Source organism: Theobroma cacao, chromosome 1 (genome assembly GCF_000208745.1).
Source record: "Theobroma cacao cultivar B97-61/B2 chromosome 1, Criollo_cocoa_genome_V2, whole genome shotgun sequence".
Taxonomy (NCBI): domain Eukaryota; kingdom Viridiplantae; phylum Streptophyta; class Magnoliopsida; order Malvales; family Malvaceae; genus Theobroma; species Theobroma cacao.
In genome coordinates, this window is record NC_030850.1 from 36,982,586 (window position 1) to 37,010,068 (window position 27,483).

The 27,483-nt window shown below is 36.0% G+C and overlaps 4 protein-coding genes across 7 annotated transcripts; 1 reads left to right on the top strand and 3 right to left on the bottom strand.

Moving 5' to 3' along the window:
• Window positions 1-3,093, bottom strand: LOC18614621 (polygalacturonase). Its single transcript, XM_018116256.1, has 9 exons — window positions 2,725-3,093; window positions 2,450-2,581; window positions 2,108-2,275; window positions 1,977-1,997; window positions 1,659-1,866; window positions 1,458-1,539; window positions 1,214-1,322; window positions 505-621; window positions 1-416 (listed from the first exon to the last, which is right to left on the bottom strand). The coding sequence occupies exons 1-9, from the start codon at window positions 3,040-3,042 to the stop codon at window positions 195-197; spliced, it is 1,377 nt and encodes a 458-aa protein (XP_017971745.1). The 5' UTR covers window positions 3,043-3,093; the 3' UTR covers window positions 1-194.
• On the top strand, window positions 7,470-13,304 carry LOC18614622 (carotenoid 9,10(9',10')-cleavage dioxygenase 1). The gene is made up of 14 exons (XM_007052456.2): window positions 7,470-7,850; window positions 8,122-8,192; window positions 8,311-8,325; window positions 8,493-8,604; window positions 8,954-9,053; window positions 9,552-9,614; window positions 9,777-9,887; window positions 9,977-10,161; window positions 10,378-10,516; window positions 11,154-11,271; window positions 11,354-11,455; window positions 11,620-11,871; window positions 12,524-12,635; window positions 12,880-13,304. The coding sequence occupies exons 1-14, from the start codon at window positions 7,608-7,610 to the stop codon at window positions 12,904-12,906; spliced, it is 1,650 nt and encodes a 549-aa protein (XP_007052518.1). The 5' UTR covers window positions 7,470-7,607; the 3' UTR covers window positions 12,907-13,304.
• Window positions 14,611-19,303, bottom strand: LOC18614623 (nuclear transcription factor Y subunit A-4). Of its 4 annotated transcripts, none has more exons than XM_018125836.1 (7): window positions 19,170-19,303; window positions 18,138-18,366; window positions 16,832-16,947; window positions 16,589-16,660; window positions 15,732-15,896; window positions 15,203-15,621; window positions 14,611-15,073 (listed from the first exon to the last, which is right to left on the bottom strand). In XM_018125836.1, the coding sequence occupies exons 2-6, from the start codon at window positions 18,349-18,351 to the stop codon at window positions 15,217-15,219; spliced, it is 972 nt and encodes a 323-aa protein (XP_017981325.1). In that variant the 5' UTR covers window positions 18,352-18,366; window positions 19,170-19,303; the 3' UTR covers window positions 14,611-15,073; window positions 15,203-15,216. The 4 variants fall into 4 exon arrangements, with proteins under 4 accessions (XP_017981325.1, XP_007052522.2, XP_007052521.2 ...); XM_007052460.2 differs by having other exon boundaries at window positions 14,611-15,128; XM_007052459.2 differs by having other exon boundaries at window positions 15,172-15,621.
• LOC18614624 (protein FRA10AC1) lies at window positions 20,708-26,806 on the bottom strand. The gene is made up of 11 exons (XM_007052461.2): window positions 26,630-26,806; window positions 26,469-26,536; window positions 25,704-25,785; window positions 25,522-25,605; window positions 25,245-25,284; window positions 24,770-24,815; window positions 24,065-24,123; window positions 23,287-23,354; window positions 22,260-22,343; window positions 22,078-22,142; window positions 20,708-21,376 (listed from the first exon to the last, which is right to left on the bottom strand). Exons 1-11 carry the CDS (start codon window positions 26,683-26,685, stop codon window positions 21,288-21,290), a joined length of 741 nt encoding a protein of 246 aa, XP_007052523.2. The 5' UTR covers window positions 26,686-26,806; the 3' UTR covers window positions 20,708-21,287.

Genomic DNA, 27,483 nt, shown 5'->3' on the forward strand with positions numbered 1-27,483 from the left:
TTGAAACAACAAACTGCTAATTGATTTTTATTGAACTTGCACAGAAAAAGGTCATTTTCAAGGGCATAAAGAAGAGACATCTAACTGAATTAAGCATTTCAACATAAAAATAATTGATTTTTCAATTTACAGAAGTCAGAAGCAACCACTTTTAACAGATTAATTAATGAATAAGGGTTTGTCCCCTTGTCCTTTCAGGTTGTGCAAGGTGGAGAAACTTTCCCCTGGTAAGATAATCTAACGTTAGAACACGAAGCCTCTGCAATATCTTCTTCTTGTGCTGCTAAAGCCACATTTTGCAAGAAAATGCCTCGGCAAGGAAAGCTCTTGCTGCAATCGAATTTCACTGCCACGTTAGAGGCACTGGTTCCTCTGATGTTTTGGTAAAGCACGTTGCTCACTTGCACAGCTGACACCTGGCAATTCAGTAGACATGGTTAATGCTCTGATATACATGTTTGTAATCTCAAGGTGAAAGGGGTTAATGGCTTGTTTCTTTTTTACCTGTTTGGAGCATGGATTTCGTTGATCACAATAGTTTTGATCGATAATTATGGGATTGCTGACGTTGTGCATCACAATATTTTGGAATTTGATGTTCTTGGCATACCCTGATCCTCCCTAAAGACAAATTACACCAAGTGAACATACTGTAATCTGAAGTTCGAAACTATATATAGTATTTCCGTTGGCAATTCTCATCTTTGTCATCCCAAAATTTAGGTAAACAAATTCTCAGGCAAGTCAACAAGGTAGTAGAAAATTGTTAAATCTAGGTTATCTGTGAAGTTAGAGGTAGAAACAAGAGGTAGTTGGCTTGTTGAAATCATTATTACCAGAAACCAACTTTCATCCCTAATTCACAGTTTAGCAGTTTAACTTTTCCTTCTGTTTGGTGAGTTTTCCAGGAGCCCTCAAGTTCTTGTATCTGTTAGTAATCTATTGCAAATATTGCGGCTTAATTGGAGCAACCCTTTCTTCCTTCTTGATGGATCAATTAGAGCAACCTTAGGATCCTACTCAGCGACCATTTTAGCAGAGTTAAGCCAAGATTTCAAACAGATTTTCAACTTTTTTGACTAAAAATCAAAGTGCCCAATTTTTTTGTAGCGTTCAATGAAGTTTTCCTTTGCTACTTGCAGCTGAAACCATTTATTTACAAAATTCTACCGCAGTCAAAGAATTTTAGTCTCGCTCAAAAGAAAGTTCGTACCTGCCAAGTCTTTATTCTCACTCCGTTGGTGGTTCCTGAAAGTTTTGCTTTATTCACTATTACATCGGACACATAAGCTGCAGAATTTCCAGCTCCTAAGCTGCCAATGCTGAAAGAACAACAAATTGCAGTAAAATCCCATCAGGAAATTTACTCCATCAATTACCATGTATCTCAATGCAGAAACAAGAAAATTGAAATCAAGTAGGTCAAAAGTTTGATTGACTAGTGTTGAATTCGAGACCTGATTCCATGGCCCGGTCCACAAGTTATACCCGTGGCGCGGACAAGTTTGGAGCCGCTCACTATGGAGATGCAGTCATCACCTGCAATTGCATCAGATGAATTGTTCAGCACAAAAGTTGTTGAAGTTTTAGAAGTCCCCTGATTAATTCAAGCGCTGTCTTTTATCTGGTAAAGTAACTTGATTGCCTGGATCAGTTACCTGTCCTGATGACACAGTTCTTGATGCTAATATTCTGGGTTTCAGTGACATGGATTCCATCGGTGTTGGGGCTGTTTCCAGGTGCGGTCACGAAAAGATTAAAGACTTTCACATTGACACATTTTTGAAATGTAAGATGCATTTGCTGTGCATTTTTTATCCGCAGTCCTGCCACTTTCAGGTTACTGCATTCATAGAAGGTTACAGCCTGCAAAAACAGTTTTGTTTAGTATTACTATATTAAACAATTATATCTCCAAATATCAGATAGTTTAAGGCAATTATATGTAAAAAAATGAGAAAGGGTGTGAAACTTACTGTTGGTGCATCCTTGCAAGGCTGCAAAATGATAAAACAAAAACAGAGTAATGGAAGAAGCATTAGCTGTTTACTGATATAAATTGACAAAATTTTAATTTGGAAATTTAATCTGATGCAAAATGACATACGAGGGCTTTGTTGATCTTGCAGGACTTTTCCCACCATTTTCTGCCATTCCCATTGATGATGCCTCCACCTTCTACTCTTAAATTTTGAACATTATTAAAGTAAAGCCATCGTCTCCCATGTTTTTGGTAATCAGAGTGATCAACGGAGGCTTTGATTGTTCCATAGATCTATCATGTTAAAAAAAATATATATATATATATATAGGAAAAATGTTAATGGAGTGATTTAACATTTCATCTTACGACTCAATGTATATAGTAGTATGTGTGCGTGGGAGATTGTTTATGTATGAGCATCTGAGGCAAGCATGCATGCATGCATACATGCATGCCAAATCTCACCTTCAACACAAGAGCAGATTTGCAAGGTCCTGAGAAATCAATTGGCTTAAGACGATAAATCTTGTTCCTAGGAACCACCAGAACAGCTCCTTGAGAAGAAGAACAAGCATACTTCCAAGCTTTCTTAAATGCCTGAACACAAATGTCAACCAATGAATTCTGTCTGACTCCCAGGATGGTGGTGATCAAAGGGAAAACAGAGCACATAAAAGAAAAAGGGTGGTAGAAAAATAGAGTTGAAGTGAAACCATAATCCTTCCTTATTAAAAGGGTACCTGGGAATCGTCTCTTCCATTAGCTTTAGCTCCAAAATCATCTACATTCACTACCTTTGAAGACACCGGAGCACGCGCTCTGGCAAGCCTAGGCCTAATCTCATTATTATAGTTGAACAGATTTGCAGAGTTGGGATTATGGTAGTTTCCTTGGTTGGAAACGCCAAAAGTACGAAAATATGGATGATATGTTGTTGGGCGATAACCATGGCCTTGACGAAAATCATTGTGAAATGGGTCCTCTCTGTAACTGCCAAAACAGGAGGACAAAGAGATTAATGTAATGAGAAGTGGGAGACAATGGCTTTTTAGGAACATTCTGATCTTCACTTTTAGAAGAGAGACAAAAGACAATCTTATATTGATATGCAAAAGGAGCTATGAATTGATTATGCTTTGTCATTAAGTGCACACATATATTTATAGGAAAGGGTTGGGAGTTGCTGTTCGACAATGATATATTGAGAGAGAGAGAGAGATGTGTTTGTGGAGAAGCAATGGCAGTTTAGGTCTGAGAGAATGCTCATGAAGTCAGAGAAGGTATGGATTAAGAGATTCGAGATATTGAGACGAAAGCGTTACTTGGCTGCGTCTAGGCTATTTCTTTATTCACATTTCAACTAATGGAGAAACTCGAAAAGCTTTAGTTAGTTGTTGTTTTGTGCTTGTTTACCAACATACATGCCTTCTTCTGAATTCTGGCACATGTGTACAGTCATACATATGCAGCTGACATATTGGATTCATTTCGGTTCAAATCCATGCATGCATGCATGCTTGCCATACACATGCCTCATACACTTCTAATGCTTCCCTGCCATCCCTTCCTGTCAGCAAAGAAAAATCAGATATGTGCTACTGGATGTGCATTTTACATTAGGATGCGTTAGGTGCAGTTCTTCACATTTTTGTCAAGCTTCGGGTATGGAGTTTTGGTATTAATCCACCTATTCTTTGTTAGAAAAAAGCACCTGATAATATACAATTTGACCATCTGATCAGGCCAAAGAGCAGTTATTGGAAAGTCCTCAATTTTGACTACTAGCTAGCTACTATTTAATTAATGTGAACAAATAACAGATTTTTTTTCAAACATCTATGTCAAACATTTCCTCATCATCATTGTTAAATTGAAGATCTAATCCCACTTTCTAAGCCCACTAAGATTACATTAATGGGGTTTTACTCTTGTTTTACGGGCTGTAGAAACAATATTGGTTTCACATAAACAGACCAAGACTCTCCTAGAGCCAGTCATGTCAACCAACAAGGAGCCCTTCTATATTTACTCAATCTCTTCTGTTGATTGAAATCATTAATGCACAAATTAAGGCAATATATTTGGTGTCCCAAAAACTATCACATGATTAAGATATGGTATATATATATACTATAATCTTATACTTATAGAAACAAATTAAAGCATGGTTTTCTTGTATTAGTTACTATATATATATATACATATATCTTGCCAAAAAGAGGTTTGTCAACTTCGATCCTCTCTCCTGAAATTCTTGCCTGATAAAACTCAAAAACTATGTGCATGCATACATATATATTCATGCACCGGATGACTTTATGATCACCATGTGTACATGTCATTATTATATCAAAACTTCAAAGAGAAAGAGGGGGAGGGCCTTGGTTTGGTTGGGTGAGTGAGAGAAGTTAGCACCATGTAGGTGATTTAGCCGCTAGTGTAAGGGAAATTGCAAAAAGAAGGTAAGATTGCGGTGAGAGAATGGGATTTGCGTGTGCTTCGAGGGGTGGAGAGAAAGAAAGGAAAAACATGACCCTTCATGCTTTACCGTGGTGTGTTTGAACTCTGAAAGCAGAGAGGAGAGATGGGAGTAGTGTTCGGTTTGGTGTGTCGAGTGATCTCAAGTCTTATGGTGACTTTGGGTTGAGGTGTTTTTTCCATTCCAAGGAGGCTTCTGGTTTTCATGACATAATAATCCAAAGGCAAGACTTTCACTTCACCACTTTCAATTTAGTTATAAGCCGTTATAACGTATGTATGTGGTATATATGCATTCACAAATGTGGTTTCACGTAGTCTATGTGTTGGTTATTGTGGAAAATATGCACGATTTTCATATTTCTTTTCGTACGATTGGAAAAATTAACAAAAGCAGTCATAATGCTTCTTTCGAGTAGGATTGCTTTTCTTTTGGAATAATTGGGAATAACGCAGTAATATTAACCGCTTTTTAATCTAAAAAAAACTGGGAAACTTGTAGAAAATCTATACAATTAAGGGTTAAATATCCTTTTAGATTTGAAAGTTGATGATGGAGTTTAAAGTCAAAGCATGGGATACACCAAACATTGACCCTCCCCCTAGTAGATAGATTTGAATTGATTAATGCCATTTGGCATCCAAAGTTCCAAACTGCCAACCTCTCTTAACTAGAACTAGAATACCGTCATGCCAATCTCATAAAACCCAATAAAGAAGAGAGAGATGAAAGAATTTGGTAACCGGTTGCAGAGGTTTAGGCAAAAAGAACATGGCGGAAATGGTGGACCAAATATGGGATAAACTAAAACGAGAAAGTAGATTATTTTCTACTAGTATGCAACGAATCAAACAGGTGATAATGACCTAGTGGAAATAATGGTGTCCTTGGGGCCATTGTTCGTCCATCGGAGCTTTTTTCAAGTATGCCATTGAGTGTTATATTACTCCGTGATTGGAGATTCGTAATAAAAACATATGATGTCACGGTTCAAATCAACTTGTAAAATATTATTCATTTTGATCTCATGATTTTATCTCAAAAAAATTAAAAATATTTTAAATATTTAATCTCCCCCTTATACATATCTGATATTGAATTTATAACTTCTTATGAAAATCGTGGCACATGATCATGTAGAACCCTACCGGAGAGATATTGGCTACTGCAAAAAACACATGGTGGTCGTGGATTGCATATATATTACATTTTAGATTTGCAAACGTATCACCAAAACTGGTCCTGATTTTAGAGATGGGATTTGTCCCAAGGCTCTGATCTTAAGAAATTCGGTAAGAATTTATGAAAGGTGTTGATAGGGGAGGGAGTATGACAAAGGGATTTGCATGTGCATTTTGGTGGTGGTGGTGGAAAGAGAAGGCAGGCAGTAATGATAGACTTTGCATCGGTGTGTATTGGAAATGAAGGCAGAGGGACGATCGATTGTTTAGTCCGTCAAGTCTTCTGGTAACTTGGATTTTCGGTCTCTCTATGAGATTTCTTGCTTTCGTGACATAATAATCCAAAGGCAAGGCTTAAAGAAAAAAAAAAAAAAAAAAAAAGAAGCCAAAATTGAAAGTTGAAACTACATCACTCTTATTTTGTGGTACTAAAAAAATTGGTAAATTAAAGTTAGGAGGGTGATGAGTCACGTGGGCCGTTTTAAAGCCTATTAGGCTACAAACAGGTGTGGACGATTTGGGACCCGATGCCTTTTAGGCTATGAACCTATGAGTTAGTGGACCCAAAGCCTTCCTTTGTAGAGGTGAATACAACTGATCAAAAATCGAAATAATTAAGCAACTCAATGGATTTAGAAATTTGAAATTAATTTAATTTCTGTCAGAAATCAATTACAAGAATAAGTTTTTTTGATTTATTGAATTTATTTTCATATCTAAAATTAATAATCCCATCCAACAAGCTGATTCTAAAATTATATATATACCATAAAATATTTTTCTTATTTATTAACGCGCAGTACAGCTTGCTGAATTCCTAATAACCGATGCTTTTTTCTTCTTCGTCAAAGGGCTTCGACGCTTGCCTAGTCCCCATGACCATGGCCTCCCCAACTCGCGGCCAAGTGCTGCCTAAACCCATCTTCTTATCCTCTTTTTCGTCTTCCTTCATGCCCGGCATAGCCATTTCTTGTTCCATGGTTGGCCCTACAAATTCTTCTACAGTCATCAATGGTACAATCCAATCCGTGGACAATCATCGTCATCACGTTATAATTAGCACTTAATTAGCATAGTGAGTTATTTTAATATTTACTTGTTTCAAATTAAAAAAAAAATAGTAAACACTTGAATATTTGACTCATTAATTGATATATAATTTTTTATTTAAAAAATAAAATTTAAATATATTTTTTTAAATTAAAAAAATTAAAAAATAGTGAAAACAGAATGTATGTTTGAATTTAATAGGCAGCAAAATGTTAGTAAACTTTTCGGTAATTTCAAAAAGGCATTAATTTAATGTAGTTTTTCAAAAGGAATTCTAAGTTAATATGCATTTATTAGACTTGAGTCAACGATTGTTTTCTACTTAATCAATTATTCATGATATGCTTTTTATTATACATTTAAAATGGATCCAGAACAAAGAAACAAAATTTACAAATTAAGGTAAAAGTCCTGATATGCTGTCACCACCAAGCCCAATGATTTTGTTGTGGTCCTCCTCCTATTTAATAGTAGCAATATAATATAATAATGATCAATTAATGATTTGTTACCCACGTAAAATATGTATTATGCATATTTATTTATACTCAAAATTTAGAATCAAATCTAACTTGTTGATGAAAGAAAATAACGAAAAAACATTTGACTGTGTGGTTGATAACTATTTTGGAAATAGCAACTAAATTCTTTTTCTTGATTTTTGGTTGGCAATGGATTGTTGCGTAGTGGAAGGGACCTCCCTGGAGGAAAAATCCGGTATCAAATTTGACTTCTTATTCTATGCTTGAGTATTATCCGCATTTACTCATTATCAGTGGAAGAGCATGCGACGTGGCACTTAACACACCAACAAAGGACAAGGCCAACGTGACGAGGCCACTGATTGATACATACACATAGCCGGCCACTATCTTGCTTAATCACTGGCCATTGTTTTTGGAGGCAGAGATATATGGCGGTGGAAGAGGAGAGGCTGGTGAGCGGCGTCCGCCGAGGGGTTGGGCCGGGAATTGTTGAGGTGAATCCCAAGCCGCAAAAAGGGCTGAGTTCGAAGCTGATTGATTGGTTGGAGAAGTTGATAGTTAAGCTCATGTACGATTCTTCACAGCCTCAACATTATCTGTCTGGTAACTTCGCTCCCTCCCCCAACGAAACTCCTCCCACCAAAGATCTTCCTGTCAAAGGCCACCTCCCTGTAAGCAAATACTAACTACTAATACCACTTTACATTTTTTAACCACCTGTTACAATCTTTCCGCTTATTCACATTGAAAGTCTCTGTTCGGTGGTTACGGAAGAGAAAGAGTATATTCTTTTTTTTATTATTATTACTTCTTTTCTCTGACTAAAGGGTTTACCTTTACTGATTCTTTGGTGAAGTGGTTGAGACTGGATTGATTAAATGGTTTTAATTTTGTTCAATATTCTATCATGTGCATGTCACTAATATTTTCTATTAATTCCAGGAATGCTTGAATGGTGAATTTGTCAGGGTCGGGCCCAACCCGAAGTTTGCCCCTGTGGCTGCATATCACTGGTATCATATGTCCAACTCATCTGTTTTTGTTTTGAATCAAGTTTCACTTTGATTTGTTAACCATGTACCCATCCTTTCTAATTCCATTGTTTCTTTTTTTTAAATTCTCTGCCTACAGGTTTGATGGAGATGGGTACGTTAACTTTGACACTAAACTATTTATGTAATATTACTCCATTTCACTGCAAATTTATTGCATTTTTACGTGGATGCTGCTCAAAATGCCAATCCAAACATTGTTCTTTGCTTTGTTACTTTATTTAGTGCGCTATAGGAAACTGTTAATTTTGGAATTTGCAGAATGATTCATGGTATGCGCATTAAAGATGGAAAGGCAACATATGTCTCCCGTTTTGTGAAGACATCGCGTATTAAACAAGAAGAATATTTTGGAGGTTCTAAATTTATGAAGGTATACCTTGCAAGCTACCTTCTTGACAAGAAAAGGTTGAAAAAAGTGAGATTATTAGTTCTAATTAATGATTTGTTTTGTATACATTGCTGTGCTATTTACAGGGGAATTTGCTTCATAAATTAATGGGATATAAAGCATTGCAAAGTTGTACTGGCTATTTCTTATTTCCTTGAGCTGCTCTTAAGTGGTGTACCCTTATGAAATCTAAACAGTATTGGAACTACAATGACAGTTCCATGACTTTAAAAGAAGCGCTAGGATATTAATTTTAACTGTAGAAAACTTCTGTTTCAAATGCTTATCTAGGACATGTCATTGTTCTCTTCTTAGATATGTCATTTTGCAGGTTGGAGACCTTAAAGGGTTTTTTGGATTACTCATGGTCAACATACAGAAGCTGAGAGAAAAGGCTAAAGTGTTAGATTTATCATATGGATATGGGACAGGTAAATTTGTTGAGTCTGTTTCTACTGAAATGCAAGACAATGAATTGAATTCAAGATGTGAGCTTTCAGCAAGTTCTGTTATATGCATTTATGCTGGATCAGGGTTAGGTGCCAGTAATTGTATGCCCTTGTGTCTGTTACATATATCACTGGTAAAGATATGGCTGAATGATTCTAAGATCTCAATTTTATTTCCCCAAACCATCACATAAGGAAATATTAGTGAAAAACTGAGTGAGCTAGAATGGATTACATTCTTCATTCTGGTACATAGTTGATCTGGTGACCTTTGGGAGGTGTTACTGGGAGCTCCCAAAACTTATTTGTCCTTCAATTTATTCCATGAATCCGTGGCAGATGTATCCATCAAAATGCAGTCTGGAAACAACCCCACCCTACCCTTTCAATTTTTTGTTAATGCTCATCAATAGTTCACCTGTTTTAAAATGCTTATATTATTGATGTGAAAATCTGACCTGGCATATCATCTTTGCACAGCTAATACAGCTCTCATATATCATCATGGGAAACTTCTGGCACTTCAAGAGGCAGATAAACCTTGTAATTTTTTCTTCTGTCTATCAATTTCCTTTTAAGAAAGAATGAGGAGGGTTAAGGACACTACAATTTACATTTATTTGCAATTCTTTTTTTGTTTTACTGGCTATTTTTTTCTTCATTGAAACTTGCACATTAAATTGTAATCCCTGTTGCAACAAGCAGATGTCCTTAAAGTTTTCGAGGATGGAGATCTCCAAACTCTTGGCATGCTTGATTATGACAAGAGGCTGGCACATTCCTTCACTGCTCATCCGAAGGTTGATCCAGTCACAGGTAAGATCCACCATTTAAATAAGAAATCAGTAAATTATTAGTTAGAGAGTTGTAAAAGTGCTTTTGATTTATGAGATTTTTGCATGCAGGTGAGATGTTTACTTTTGGCTATTCACACGAGCCACCATATATCACATACAGAGTCATTTCAAAAGATGGTTTCATGCACGACCCAGTACCAATAACAATATCAGAACCAATCATGATGCATGACTTTGCGATTACTGAGAACTATGCAATTTTCTTAGATCTTCCTTTGTATTTCAGACCAAAGGTATGCCACTTTCTATCAGAATACCCCCTTTAAAAACTTTGTATAGGTTGGTATATAACTTGGGTTCCTAAAATGCTATTTGATTTCTCCTTAAAAACTTTTATGTTGGTGGGTAACTGAAATTATGCATGGGAACTGATGGAATCTTGGCTTCTGATATCATTGTTGTGAATCATAATGATTACATCTTTTGATTGTTGACATTTAAATTTTCAGGAAATGGTTAAAGAAAAGAAGATGATATTCTCATTTGATGCTTCAAAGAAGGCTCGTTTTGGTGTGCTTCCACGATATGCAAAGGACGACCTTCTAATCAGATGGTTCGAGCTTCCTAATTGCTTTATATTTCATAATGGTATTGTTTGCATTTTATCATTGTTTACGTTCCGAAACTTTCTTCTACGAAATTAAGATTTATTAGATAGTTTCAGGTCATTAGTAGCTGGTACTTGTCGATTTGCATATTCTCATCGGTAACATTCACATTTAATCAGCTCTGGGAAGGAGTCACTTTCTATGTTTTATATGGTTATGTGGCTTATCAAGGACATCAAACATCACTAGCATCAACTTGTCCATGGACTTATTGATACCCATTTTAACTTCAGATTTCTTCCTTGTTTTCAAAAAGGAAAAAGAGATAATTGATAGACTCAGTGATTTGGATTGACAATTATTATCTAATCAGTTTCAGCTGAGTGGCTACACAATTATGTTTGACAATTAGCTAGTACATGACTTTTATCAAACTTCCCGAACTCAATCCTTGATTTGTTAAGTCATTTCCTTCTATGTCTTAGGAACTATTCTTCCATCTTCTCAGTAGTTCTATTAATTAGTTACTATCACTTCAGCTACCAACTGAAAAGATGTATAATTCTTCTATGAAACATGGTTTCTTCTCATTATATTTCTAAACTATGCTTCATATATTTGCTCTTTGTACATGAATGGGTTAGAATGTAACTGCTTTAATGACTTTCTGTTACTAGCAAATGCTTGGGAGGAGGAGGATGAAATTGTTCTGATCACTTGCCGCCTTGAGAATCCAGATCTGGACCTGGTCAGTGGGGAGGTCAAAGAGAAACTAGACAATTTTAACAATGAGCTGTGAGAACTCTGACCTTTTATGTGAATTCGTAGGATGATCTTTGTACTGCAAATTGTGTATCATTCTTATTATTCAAATCAGGTATGAAATGAGGTTCAACATGAAAACTGGTCTTGCTTCACAAAAGCAATTATCAGTCTCTGCTGTTGATTTCCCTAGGGTGAATGAATACTACACTGGCAGGTATGTATCTGTTGTGGTGTTAGTAATCTGAAAACGTGTAGAGGAAAATATGTATCTTTTAAACTTCTTTTGATCAAGTTTATAGGGCACTTATCATTTGCTTACGGTCATTTTCTCTTATCTCACTCAAACTCTTACTTATTGCTTCTCTTGTGTGAATTTAGAAAACAAAGATATGTATATGGAACCACTTTGGACAGCATCGCAAATGTCACAGGGATTGTGAAGTTTGATCTGCATGCTGAACCAGAGGCAGGAAAACCAAAGATTGAAGTTGGGGGGAATGTTCAAGGCCTCTTTGACTTGGGTCCTGGTAGATTTGGTTCAGAAGCTATTTTTGTGCCTCGTGAGCCAGGGACCACTTCTGAAGAGGATGACGGCTACTTGATATTCTTTGTACATGATGAGAATACTGGGTATGTCTCTCCCTTTCTCTTGCTATTCATGAACTTCATTTATCTTTTTGAATGAGAGAGAATTACTTCTACTCTATTGCATCACGCATGCCTATTAAATTTTCCATTCTGTACTTGGCATTTGTAATTTTCTCTAAACATGCCTTGGCAACCTTTTGCTGTCTACATACCATTTGAGGATGAAAAGACTAGTTTTGTGCAAGAGTGAGATATTGAAGCAGTGATTCTATCCCCGCTGAGAGTTTTAAATTTTTAGCTACCCTTTTTGGTAAATATATTTGATTGATTGATAGGAATGAGTTTTGTTGATTGTAAAAGTGGAATCTCTACATAAATTTTAAGCCAACTATCAGCCACATTCACTGATGCTTTTCCTGTAAATATTGAAACATTTAGCCTTGCCCACAATATGCCTTATTGCACTGTACAAATCATGGTCTCAATTCCCTCCATTGCATGAGCAGGAACATATTTGTATGGTCCTTACTGCTATAGCTGTCTCTATTTTGATTTCAGAATCGAAGGAACTAATCACTGTGATCCAATCGCTCCTTTAAATTTCCATTTGCCTTGGTCTTTTTAAGATGAAGGCCTATTTGAAATTTGGTCAACTTGCCAACTGATTTGATTCTTTTCCTTTTTGACTGTGCAGAAAATCATCAGTGAATGTGATTGATGCAAAAACAATGTCAGCAGATCCCGTTGCAGTTGTTGAATTACCTCACAGGGTTCCTTACGGGTTCCATGCTTTCTTTGTGACCGAGGTTAGTATATCTTGCAGTACTTCCATTAGCTTTCCACAGTTCAGATATTGGAATTTATAAGACACAGACGTGATTCTGCTGCTGCCTCACGGTACCAAAACTAGGCTTATACCCGTTTGAAGTAGGATTTGCCAAGTTTACAGTTTAAGCCCAAAAATAAAAACCAAAGAGAAAAGATGTGAACCTTTCTTTTCTCAAAGATTTTGATAATTTTCTCTGGTTACTTTTGCTTGTTGTGGAACAGGAACAACTTCATGAACAAGCCAAATAGAGATCGCACGTAGACGTCTTGAAACAAACCCGAGCTTTCAGACAATTAAGATCCCGGAGACGATTCCCTTGGTTTCTACACTTCATAACCTGGGGTTTGTTACTATAACATTAATCCCTGTCGGGCTGTCCATGTATAGGTATGCCAAACTATAGCCAAAATGCTTGTAATAAGGGTATAACTCCACGCACCGAGAAGATAAATAAGGGTATAACTCCACGTACGGAGAAGATACTGTCAGCATTTTTAAGAATGTTTCAGTTCCCTTGGAACCCCCTACCATTACCAAAACTGAGATCCTTTCTTTGGCCATGGTGTTATTGTTTTTTTCTTTTTCTAAAAGACTGCTCTGCTTTCTGCAAACTGAAATTTATTGGATGTCGGAAGGGTTAAATTTATGGGATTGACGGTAAGGTAACAGGACGATTTATGCAATACCAGTAAACCACCGCACGCGATTGATTGCTTCCTGGAGAAGTGTTTTTAGAAGATAAGAAAATGAAATGAACGTAAACTTACTGCCAGAAAAATCATCGTTCTAAGTATGAATTTTGTGCGGGGGAAGTAGAATAACAACATCCAATGGAAACTTGAAAATCTTTTCTGCAGATAACTAAAGCTGATTTTGCAGGTTTTTGTTTGATAAATGAATGAATGAAGAAGTTTCATCCATCTTTTATCAAGCTTGCAATGGATTAAGAAGTTTCCATCATAAATCGAAAAACAGTTGAGAGAAATGATCAGACAATGATGCATCATGCAGAACAAAGAAAAAAAAAACCCAGAAGCTGTGATGAATCCCTCAGATTGCCTGATATCAACCCAGCATGAAGCTGAAACACATGGGTTGGTTGGTTGGTTCCTCAACCTCTGCAATTGAAAGGGAGCACCAAATATTTCACGTGTTTCACGCACATTTTCTGATTACTAAATTTTTCTTCACAGGGATCATATCACCGAGAGTTCACCACCAACTACTACGACATGACTTCCAAAACAAAATCGCCATTTTTGTAGAAACGAAAAGAAGGATATGAAAAATAATTTGATAAAATCTTTGACAGATTCAAAAATAACGCAGAGATGCTAAAAAAAAGAAGACAAAAAAACGGGGCAGGAATTGAATCAGTAGAAAGGGAAGCAGAGAGAGCGGCGGCTCAACAGAGTAAGACAGGGTTTTGTTAGGTTTTTTCCTTCCCTTGGGTGTCGGGTTTTTCTAATCTTTCCCCTTCTGTCTCAGGGCTGGGGGGCCTAGTTTTGGGCTCAAGATTATTGCTACCTATTGCTTTCATAGGCCTTCACGCCTGGGCTTTGAACAATCCATATTCCTCTTCTCAACCTTCATTTTCACTTTACAGGATGGTATAAATATCGAACGAATACAAAGTATTTACTTTCAAGGGGCATTGCAGTACTGCTTTGAGCCTGACATTCATGAGCCCTTGTAGAAAAGCTTACACACACACACACACACACACACACACACACACACATATATATATATATATATGAAGACTGGAGTGGAGAAGGTTGATTCGTCATCTGGATTCAAAATCCTATATGGTGGGTGGGAGGGTCCTTCCTTCTTCAACTTAGTTTCAAACTTCAACAAATACTAACATTCATAAGTTAGCTATAACCTTGTAAGCAAGACATGCCGAAGTGTGGCATCAATAGCCACGAAAAATGCACGCTTTCACCCTCCGAGAAACAATCACCACATCCCTCCAAACAGTTTATATAATGTAACAAGTCTCCGGACAATCACTACAATACATATGAAAGAGAGGGAGAGAGGCAGCAGCAACACAAGGCGCCACTTTACATTATTATGGCCACACTATGATGGAAAACTTAAAAAACTCTTTCAGTCATACACAAGTCTCCATGCTCTTTGACATGTTCAAATGTAAGTTGTCTGAAATTTTGCACATTCACAACTGGTTTGCTACTTGATAGATACAACACCTATTTATCTTTTTACAAAGGGGTCAATGGGAGGGATGTCAAACTCTTAGCAGAGTGGAGATCAACCAAAGACCGCATATCTCCTCGTATAACCCCTTAACCATGAGTTACCAAAGCCAAGAATGAATTGCCTGTGGAATGCCACTCTGGGAGGGATTCCACCACCCAAGATCGAAGGGGCAAATACCTCCACCTTTGCCTATATACAAGAAGACTCCCATTAGATACAAACACAAACAATGACCCATCCCATCCTACAATGAAAAAAAAAAAAAAAAGAGTTAACAAATGCCAAACCTGCAAAGCAATGCTGGAGAACGCCACCCACCTCAAGGAGGAATTTCATTTAATTGACGGGGCACCATCTTGTGCCCCATTCCCTTGCACAATATTCCTCTGCTGGCCAAAGCAGTTACCCTCCACAGCATCATTAGATGATGAGTGGTATGTTGATGACAGACCATGGCCATTGGTGTTAACATTAGCTAAAGATTGTGCATTGGGCAAGTCCTGTACCAGTGACCCGTTTCCTTCTTTCTGATCGTAGAAGGAATTTAAATTTGCAGATCTACACCCAGAACCAGATAAGTGAGCTGATTTGGTTGAAAGGTTTGCATCTGAATTCATGCATTCTTCTGAGGTGGGACTGGTAACGTCATTATCCTGCTTCTTTGTATTAAGAAAACGACCTCCACAACCCCTAGCCCTTCTCATAGCATGTAGATGCCGAGACTCATGAAGGTATGGCTGTAGTCAATGGCAACAGAATTGAGTCCTGAACCCTAATTTGTACATTTCTTCTAGCCAAAAAGGAAAGGAAAAAGGGAACAAAAAAAACCTAAAAATATCAATTCTACCTTTCTAGCTTTAAAGGCTTTCTTTTCTAGCTCAGCCTTAGCACGTATTTGTCTTCGCCTCAAAATGCCATGATATTGCTTTGCATTTACATAAACAGGCTCCTCTTCCATTTGAAGAGGCAAAGGCATTCTAGCATGATGCATTCCATATAGATGTGGTGACACCTGGCACAACATAGTTGGAGTTATCAGAAAAATTCTGGCTTCCCAAATTTAATCAGCAAGAGAACGCATTAAGTTCATTGGTTTTATGTGGACCACTACTTACATACATCTCGTAAACCTTCAATATAATGAGTGCATAACCTCTATCCCCACTAGTGAAAACACATGAAACTCATTTGAAGACATTTAGATAAAATAAGTTCCTAAAATAAGAGTCTTACATCAATGACCAACATTAATTATGCAAAAATCAGAGATAACTAGGGTAAATTGAAAAAGAAAAAGGTTAGATGATGGTCGGGTCACTCATATGGTAAATTTGCTCTTCCGCAATTTGTACAGAAACTGTGAAATAAAATTCTTGTTTTTCTCTCAAGAGCAAATAAAGGATGAACTCATTTGTGTGTACTTTAAAGCGCTAGTTGTGGCTGCAGTGTAACAGCATTATGTAGAGCAAATGAGCCATAATCCTAGGTTGAAGCATTACCATTGCAAAATGAAAGTTTTATACATACAAATTGATGCATGCATAAAGGGCAAAAGGAAACAAGATGCATTGTCTTATTCTAGTCATAGCTTAAAAGGAAATCCATTTTCTAGTAATCAGGAACGTCTATCTAGTGCAAAATAGTCACTATAAAACTGTCTTTCCTTTCATCCATTTACCACAGAACAAGATACTCAGAGCATACCATCGTTTGTGGCCCATATGAAGTCATTATTCCACTGTACTGAGGATCTGAATAGGGATACGCTGTCAAGACCTGAAAAGTTAGGAGCAAGATTTCTTCCTCAGTCAGAGAGAGAACCAATGCAAACTCATAGACATTTAAAGGATAAAAAAATGCAGGCACAAGGACGGATACATGAAGTAAGTTCATGAATGCTTTGATATGTATGTAAATGTGTGTGTGAGAAAGAGAGAAAGGCCTTACAATTGAGTGACCAACTAGTTCCATTTGGGAATTTGGTTCAAGGTGTTCACCCAAAGTAAGGGGTGCTGCAGAAGGAGCATGCTTGGGATGTTGGCGATCTTGTCCATTTCTCCCATCTGATCCAAAAACTAAGATTGCATCAATATCACAATGAATACAAAGCACATGGTTTCCTCAATTTCATGCAGACATGTCATATGGCACTAGTTGTCATTCTCAGATGCAGCTATTTCCACAACCTTGTTTAAATTGGGTTTTGCTGTCCTCTCAACAACCTTAGACAGCACACATTAACTTTTGAAACTTAATGATAAGGATATATGTTCCCACCCAAAAACACTAACCCTGTGTGGGGAATCCAAAAAAAAGTTAAAAAAGCCTCCTATATATCTGGTAGATTTGTCGAATAGAGAAAATTGGGCAGAGAATGGCAAGCCAAGATCCTATACAGGGGCGGCAACCTATTGGGAACGATGCATTACTAAAGATCATAGTGAAAACAAGAAAACTCCTTTGAATAATCTTCTTCATCTACAGAAACTTCCTAGTAAATGAAAATGGAATCCAGTGATAGACAATTTTTGGAGTAATGATCCTTAAAAACCACCTAAGAAACCCAATCCACCATGTGAACTGCCCACAATCTAAACACTGAATCATGAATCTTTTCATTACTTCTAAACATGCATCCACAAAACTAGGAGGAACCGCTCCAGTGTGAAGTTACAAAACATCAAATGAAAAAATTTACCAATCCATCACCGTCCCTGCTCGAGATATTAATGTTCTGAGGTTAAAGGTATCACCATGTTATAGTTTCATGATTTCCTACTTATGAAGCACAAGGCAAACAACTAGAAGGGAATGTCCACAAAATTACCCTTTGGTCCCTTAAATTTTCTATAATACATCTTTTTTTCCCTTTTCCCCTTTTTTGTTCTGTGAGACATGAGCACATCCTCTAAACTAATTTCTAAATAATTTTTTAATATAAATACTAGGTAAATGAATGACATGGACCAAAAGAACAGTAGACATTAGTTTGAAGTAAACAACACATATTTTCTTCCATTTGTCAAATCATAACAAACCGATCATGTTAGGAATGGAGGCAGATTCACCAATCCTGCAAAGTGATTAAGATAAGTAAAAACATGGGTCTATAATTACCAAATCACAGTAGTCACTTGTCCAAAACTGAGGTCTTGTGGTCTTTTAGCATGAAAAAGAAGCATTCCATCTCTAACTAATATGAGAAATCCGAGATGGTGATTTACAGTAATCAGATTCTCTTTACTGGAATTACCTCCATTGCCCAAGCCACCATGAGCTTGTGACTGGACAGCTCCATTTGCCATTGAACCATGTAGTTGTTCCATAGAAGATGAATTTGAGGCAGCTTCACCTAAGGGATTAGTACCAACCCCTTTCCACCAGGGCTCAGAGAAGACAGTTGACTGCAACACACTTTGAGCACCATGGTCTAACTGTTGATCTTCGTTCACCGGTTTTGCTGGCATTATTCACAACTTATCCTGGAATCAGCAGCCAAGTCCCAAAACCAATTTAAAACAGAGAGTGAGAGAGGATAAAACTATTTGGACAAAATAAATAAAATCTAGAGCTCTAAATAGCCAAAACAGAGAATTTTTCCCATGAGATATAAACAGAATAGAAACAGAAAATTCCACAAGGATCTCAACTTCCCACTCACTATCATCTACTACAACATCAATTGTGCACAATCTAATCTCGAGTTTCATCAAGCTTCAGAGGAAAAATAAAAAACAATAACCAATCTTTTAATAAATTAAACATGAATTATATGTATAATACAAACATCATTAGTCACAAATCTTCAAGGAAAACTTTTAAGAAATTATGTTACTAAAAGGAAAAGGGGGTTTATTTCCTTAATTCGAAATTCAATCGAAATTTAAAAATCAAAGCTTCAAAATAAGCAACACTCAAGCTAGTTGCTGAAAAAAATGAACCCAAAAATCTTATTCGAATTTCCAAAAGAGCATGAATTAACGTCTTCCAGCTGAAGTCAATACAACTAAGTGATTCAATTTTTAAATTTTGCATCTGGGCATCTCTAATCCCACCCCATAATTCATGCTAATCTTCTTCTTTCCTCCAATTCTCTCATCAACGAAAGAGGAAACTCCCAAAACATCAACTGAAGGCAACAAAAAAAAAATAACAAAATGCTAAATTAAAGCCCCAAAGCAGTGGTCTTGGAAATCAAAGACATGAAAAAAGGAAAGATCTTTAGAGAGAAATTTTTTTTTTTCCTTTTACAGAAAAGAAAAAGAAAAAAATATGGAGGACTTACTGCAGTAGGAAAGCAAAAAAGTCAAGAGGCTAAAAAGATTGTATTTTGAGAAGCAAAGGTCATAGAGATTGGTTCATTTTTGTGCTCTCTCTCTCTGCAACCTTAGCAGAGACATAGCGGCATTGATAGAGAAAGAGAAATGTATCTAACTTATCAATATTTATATTTATATACCAGTATATACTTGGTAACAGAATTTTCAAACTTTTTTAGTTTTTTTATATTTTTTTTCCTAATGTTCTCAGAAATTTAATTTCATTTTTAATTAATTATGTTTATATTTATTATATTTCACATAAATACTGCTGTCTTTGTCCGTTGTTAGGTAGAAAAATTAAATTTTTTATTTCATTTTATCTTAATTTTCGTAAAAATTTAAAAAAAATAAATATGTAAAAATCGAGAAAATAATAATTCTTAAAGCTTATTCTAATTACATATAAAGAGAAAAGCAGGGATCGCTAAATCTAACATACAAATGTAGGTTTTTGTTATTTAAAGGAAGAAGAAGGATTTGTGGTATGGATAAGCAATCAGTACGTAGTGGAAGTTCAACTTAAGAGTACGTGACCAAAGTGTTTAGCCACTTGTCACAGTCACTTTCTTCCAACAGCTGTGGGAGGTGGGTTTGAGGAAAGCTTGAGCTACAATTTTCCAAAGTAGTTTTTAATCATACAACTTCGGTTGAGAAGCCATTATCAAGCCTTAAAGTCGACTTTGGTCACCTTTTTGCGAGGCTCGGTTCTTCTCTTGGTTTCAAAGCCAAAGTTTTAATCGCCCATACCTTTAAGGAAAGCTTTTTAATTGAAATTTTTTATATTTTTTTATGATTTGTGAAAGTATTTATTATCACATATTTTATTAAAAATATTATTTTTTTTTAAAAAAAGATAATAATAAATTAATGAATATGAATAATTTTTAATTGCCAGCGGTGGTACATGTGATGCGCACAACTTGCCACGTCTTCACCATTTTTACTTGTCAACCATCGTCAACGTCCTTGTCGGCTTTTGCTTAACGTCGTTGTAACGTTTCTGTGCCCTTCACTTGTTTTCATCCTAGGTAACAGCCTAACACCCGAAATAGACGCAAAAAAACATATCATCAATTTTTTAAAATGATAAATAAACCGTCAATCTTTTTTTTTTTTGGTAATAGTAATAGTAGCAGTAGTATTAAAAACAATCATTCTAGTACTTTGCTTGATCCAAAGTCAGTTGACTTTTCTGCCGGCCATGCATTAACATTATCATAACCCTTAAACTAAAATGTTATACTAGTAAATTGAATTTGAGACGCCCCAATCTCTTCTTCCTTTTTTTTAACTCCCTTGTTCCTTTGTTTTAGTCATTTTTGTTCATATTATAAAAAATTTTCAAATTTTAATATAAAATATATTTTATACATTTAAAGACGAAAAAGAATAATTTGTTTCTGATTAGCTATCAATAGAACATTAGACTTTTATTATCCAAAATGCTAATTACTACTGCGCATCAGAAAGGAAGAAGGCATGTAGAGAGCGAAAAACAAACAAAAAGAAAAGCTAGTAGTTGATCTTTTTGGTACTAGGAACTAACCCTTGATTGGTTTAGGAACAAAGGTCGTAGAGACCCAGACAGACAGGCAGTTGGAGAATCGAGAAAAAGACACATGGAAGTGTAGGTATGTCTGAAACAGTTGAGACCGGCTAGGCGGCTACACAGTACCTAACTGCCAATAACAGCACAAATGACTGCACGATGTGATAGAGCTGGCCTCGCCAAACTTCCGCCATGTCCTAAATTCTCTACCAAACTGAACTAGATATGTACACAAATACTAATAGTCATCGATGCTACCATTAAGAAAAAAAAGTAGACCAAACAGTCCGGACCATTTTAGCATTCTTGAAGCAGGCTTATTATACGGCCATTCTTCCTCTATTTGTTCGTCGACAGGTGACAAACACATGATTTGACGGCTTAGTAGCAGAACATGGAGAAATTTTTACAAGCTTCAGCTCTATTTGATTATTTCAGCATCTCATTACTACATGGTCAAACTCTTTCCAGGCCAATACTGTATCAAGCGAAGAAAAGAATTCTCCGGAAACGTAGCAGTTGGTACCTACTTTCATGGAAACATGCCCTCAAGGAACCTATCAAAGTCTTCGTTGTCATCATCACTTTCATGATTGACAGCTGAAGATGAAGCCCTTATACCTGAAAAAAAAGAGGGAAAATAATAATATCTCTGGGTGTAGGCTATGATTAACGGCCAATTGAATGGCCTTAGGGTGCCTTTGATTCCCCCAGCTAGGCTGAGATTTGCAGAACCAAGTTATCACTCATAATAATGCTCATTAGCCCTGATAAGATCCTTGTAGCTTAATGAACCTAAGATAATCCGGAGTATGTATTGTTGCCTGTGGAAAACTTGGTTTAAAAAAGATAACCAGGGTAAGTTAGGCAGCAGCAACCACAAGATCTCCGCGAAGCTTTAACTTCAATCAGTAAGGCTATAGCTCTAATCTGGCCAATCTCTGGTTTACTACTCATTTTACTCAGTATTAATATTTCCGATGTGCTAATAACAAGAAAATATTGCCAAATCAGCCAACATCTTATCCAAGGGCATATATGGTATTCAATGTAAAAATATTAAAACTAGTAAGGATAAAATATAAAGATAACTAACTAGCAAATGCAACCCTCCTTGCCCAGAATGTGCACTTGACTCCTAAATGTTAAAGCTCTAGTGTCTAGACCCTTAATTCCAAACCAGTTGGGTAAATCTGGGAGGATGCAGTGACTTGCCCAGAGGGTGTGGGGAAGTAGAGTAACAAAAATGGTGTCTTGCTGTAGAAGGTAAGCAATAATTCATGAAAATGAATGATAAAGTAGCATTGATGGCAACTTCAAACCTTTTTTCTTTCCTTTGCTCCTCTCACACTCCTCATCTGTGTTATCTTTATCTTTTGACAGATCCCTGAACATAGTACAAGAGTCAACTTCTGAACATATAAAAGAGAATTGAGACACCATCCTTTTTTATTAGTAGATAACAAATTCATAAGCAAAAAGTATTCTGGAGTCAAGTTGACACCTTTTTCTTTTGTACTCCTTTTTCTGTTTTCTGTCTAGTTCCTCCTTCTCCTTCCGTTTTTTGTAATGAAGTTTCTCTGCGCATCTATTTGAAACAGCCAACAAAAAGAAAAAAGCAGCCAAGGATTTAAAGCTTAAGTATAAATTCATATGTATTAAACAAAACATTAGAATCGAATTAATGAAAGACATATCGACAAACCCTAGACAGAACACAGAAATTTAATAAACAAAAAGCCCAATCATCTAAGAACATCTTCCTACGTAAAAACTGGAACATCTTTTGACCCAGTTAGATGATAAGAGATTTGAAATTATACTGCACTACAACAACACTGACTATTCCAACTACATGGTGTATCCAAAAGATACATCTCCAAATAACTTTTTCTCCATATTTAAAAGGCATGGTGGCAGACTAGGATTTACAACAAATGACAACTATGAATCACTCCCTGTCTAGCATAACACTCTTATAACTCATCTTCTCAACTTCCAACCTATACATCCATACATCCAATTGAAGTGATAGAAACAATTTTGTCCCGCTTAACATGCCCCTTATGTTTTCCTTTTTTTTTTATAAGCCTTTTGTACATCGACTGGAAGAATGAGAAGAATGAAACATACATATGCAAATGGCAACGGTCAATGTGAGAACAGAGGCAATATTAAGTGATTCTCCATAAAGCCATGGACCTTAAACCCCAAGCAGAAGGCATGAAAACGACAAAATGACTTTTGACCCAGTTCAATGTATTCCTAACAATATAGAAATGAGAAGGATAAAACATTCACGAATGGCAACAGTCAATAAGAGAGCAAAGGAATATTTAGCAATATCCAGAAGACCATGGACCTTAAAACTCCCACTACATGGCATGAGATGCAGAAAAGCCAACAAAGTACTACAGAACATCTTTGGTGAACAAAGTTGCTTGGTGATAAAAGAATAGGTCTAGCCCAGCATGAGTAGAAAAAGAGAAAAATGAAAAATCAGACAAATAAAATCTCACTACATATTTCACCTTTCACAAGTTACTAACTTCACAAGGGCCTGCTTGTTTTCTCCAGCCTCAAAATAGGAAAAATTTACCTGAAAATTTTAGCCAAGAAAAATGAAAAGCAAAATTTGCAGAGAGCGCCAACAGCATTGTTGACTACAAGAAAGTGGAACGTAATAAATCAAGACAAGCAGATTGAATATAACACAATGCCATGCACAGTTAGCTAAATCAGGAGAAAAATTATTCCAGATAGAGAAGAGAACATTCCGTACGAGTCCAATGATTTTATTTTCAATTAGTAACATGTGAAATCTACATAGTTAACATATATACCGCTATTTTCATCACTACAAACTGTGTATTATAGGGAAACTGGCCATCCATGTATGTGGATCTCACCTGCAACCCTTGTGGCTTTCATGACTATGGAGTATGGAAAGCCAAAACTCCAGTGTTTGCTTCCTAGAGCATAGGGTATATGATCCCATACAAAACCAACAGAAATCAGAAGTTCCAAACCGGCATAGTTTAGCCCATTTTACACTAATTTGCACAGACAAGATAATTCTCTTCATAACAAAATATTACAGTATTTAGGAAGGAGAATAGGAATTTCACATCTCCACATCTTCCTTAATGCCATTGAGATAGCAGTATCACAGAAAATATCATCTAACCTTGCAAAAGTTCATACACATTTAACACTAATAAACTGCAAAATTATCTCATAACCTGTGAAGAGTTAAAAGATGAAGGCCAGTGCAAAGAACAAATGGTGATTACAAGTACAAACACTTGCCTCATAACTTGCTAAGTCTTCTTTCTCATTGCAGTGCTTATTACCACATATGAACTGTCCTGACGGAAAAGAGTAGTAAGTAAATTATAAACTTATGCACCATTGCCAATTAATGAACATCTTTATGATTAAAGATGATTGTTAAATTGAATTTATAGAGAGATAAGAATCAACGAAAATATGGGTTGTTGAAGGCAGTGAAGATTTCCTTGGTCTTGTTTCTAGGACCCTTCTACTCCACACCTCTTAGCCCACCTTTGTGATCAATTGATTTCAACACAAGTGGAAGCCCATGTGACAACGCTATCAACTGCCACAACTGATTTTGGTACATGTAGTAGTGTCTCAGCCCTTAGATTTTCAACCAATTGTGGTGAACATATTAGTGCCTCAATTTCACCTCAGTCTTTATCACCACTTCCAATTATTGCCCACCTAATCTTTGTCAATCCCTTGCCCAACAACTTTTGAGGATAATTAAAGCCATTTATACATATCTTTTCAAAATATGAGGATTCAAATTAATGACATCGCATGATTTGCTGATATGAAGGCAGACAGGAATATGAAGGCAATTCTAGAATAATGTAAAACATAACATTTCAAACCAAAACAAGAGATATAAATTAACACCAACAAAAATAAGATCTATTACACCAATTGATATTAATCACAGCAGTCAACAATAAAGAGGAATCTATTTACCTTTACCAGATATGACTTCCTTCTCTGTCCTCCACCTCAAACCAATCTATAACATCAAAAAGGGGAATATCTTAAAAATGAAAATAACTTAAAGTGTAACAAATTCCTCAGAGAAAAAACAAGCATCCAAAGCAGATAAATATACACTCCTATGATTATAACAAAGAATAAAAGATATAGAAGAGAACATAATTGTGGTTGTGGATATGTTTTTCTCACATTTCAGCAACAGATTGTCCTTGTCACTATTGAAAATGAATATAGAGCTAAACCCAAACCAGAGACAGCTTCCCTCTTTCTCAGGTTGGTTACAATTTATACTCAGAATTAGAGCTAAATATACATTATATAAAATGCTGAAAGCATTATACTTGAAAATTTTTTCCATAGAATAAATAAGGGTACAAAACAACTATCATGAATAGACAAGTTAATTAAAACATCAGACAAATTAAAATCATAAGTAACCACATACCTTACCACTCCTATATTGTGACATGTCAGCTATGCAGTATCTTAAATGAGCTTAAGGGAACAAATAAAAAATCACAAATAATTTTCACCTAATTAAAGCTGCAGCAAACTACTTTAAGAAAAGGGCCTAATTAATATGTTAATGCATCAACTTGTGGTCTAAATTTCTATAGAAACCAAAGTGATGTATGAAATCTTTTGTTCTTCATCGAATAGGCCTACCATTGCCAATGACCCAACTTCCAAATTGAGCTTTTACTAAGAATAGCAAAGGATACTCTTTGAAAAGCTTATCATAGTAACGCTTCACCAGTCTCTGCTCCCAGGATGGGTTCATATCATCTTCCTCTGTACGTATGAACCTTCATTAATTGTAAAATTTAGAAAGAGAAAAACAATTTAGTACCAGATAAAGTTAAGTCCCAGGTTTGAACATAGAGCTTTATCAAAACACGCATACCGATATCCCTCCCTCAGGGTATCATGATCAGTTTTAACTGGCAACTTTACATCTGTAGATTTTTCTTTTCCATAGAAGTCAACTGCAAAAGAATAAGCAAAAGCAAACATAAGACATACCCAAAAACACAAAAAGAAAAAAAATCTATCACCACAATGCACCTGACATGCACCCTCATACTAGTTTTAAGAAAGAAAATAAATTGTCTGGCTGACTGTAGCCTCCTTCCTTTCTTAAAAGAGAAGACTGTTCATCATCCATTTGTTTTAGGACACAAGGATGTAACAAATATAGTGCTTCGTATTTGCATAATTCCTTCATGTCCATTTTTTCAACTAACCAAGCAATACATACCTCGAACAATATTATATATAGTTGACACTTAAATCTCAAAGTGTTGGCTCTCAGAAAAAGATATAATATCACATCTCAACAACATTTAACCTAAGTTCTTCTATTTTAAATAAGTAAATCTTCAGGTGAGTGTAGCCCCCTTCCTTTCTCAAAGGACAGGGTTGTTGATCACCTATTTGCTTTTGGACACCAGGATTAAACAAATACGGGGCTCAGCATTTGCACAGAGATTCCTCACGTCCAATTTAGCTAACAAATAAAGGAAATGAATTATCCAAATTTGACGACCAACACAAATCCAAGAATGTTTCTACCGAAACAATTAGAACATGCCAATCAGAAAATCCAAACATTTTCTACATCAAGAAATAAAAGCATTAAGCGCAACAAAGATACAATTAACGAACTTACCGTAATCGTTCAAGAATTTCTTGTGGCGATCGTAGGCGTTAAGGCCGCGAATGTGAGCTTGGTACTGCCTGAAATTTCAATTTAAAAAAAAATAAAATAAATTTGTGTTGCATCGGATTCAACCGGAGCAATAAAATAATTGGGTATAGACGAGACGAAACTGTTTTTTCTCTTCTCTATCGAATATTGCAGATTTGAGGGACCGGAACGACGCCATGTTGATGATTCTGAGTTTCAAACGCAGAAACCCTAAATAGTTTCGCTGTTTCCACTGGCTGTGGCTAACCAACGGCACGAAAAAGATTAAAAAACTCCCGCTCGCCGGGTTACTTTTCTTCGTGTACCTTTCCCTCGTTATATTTTCACCCGCGGAAACCGAAAATTTTGACTACGCGACCGCTGCTGGGTGAAAAAAAAAGTACTTTATTTGTCAAATAATTAAAATTTCGATAAACATTAACTAAAATTAAACGTTTTACTAATTAACATAATTAAGTGATTTATCAACTAACGCTGTTTAAATAATTAAATTGCAATTTATTCTGTCACTTGAATAAGTGGAATATTTTCCGCATCATTATGATTTAAGTCACAAGCTTAACTCCCTCCAACGTCCAAGTACCATCGAGGAACATGTGTTAGTTCTTTTATTTATTTTACGTCTCCTTGACTCAGCTACGGCACGCTAAATACAAGGCCCCGCTGGGACCCCCAACAAACTGGATCCCATACCAAAGCTAAAATAATTAGTGCCAACGGCATGTCGGTTGGATCAAATTAAACTCCCATGAACATGTATTTCTATGTGATCAGCAGTAGTACTAGTAGTAGTTTATCATGTGATTTGAGTTACAAAACTGTATGATTTAAATTATAATTATAAATGCGTTATAAAAATTGAAAGAATAATAATAAACTATATGATGTTTTATTAAAAATCATTTAATTTGATCCAAATTCAATTTTTAAGAATAAAATTCACGCACAAACATACGTACGGATCTTATTTTTTTAT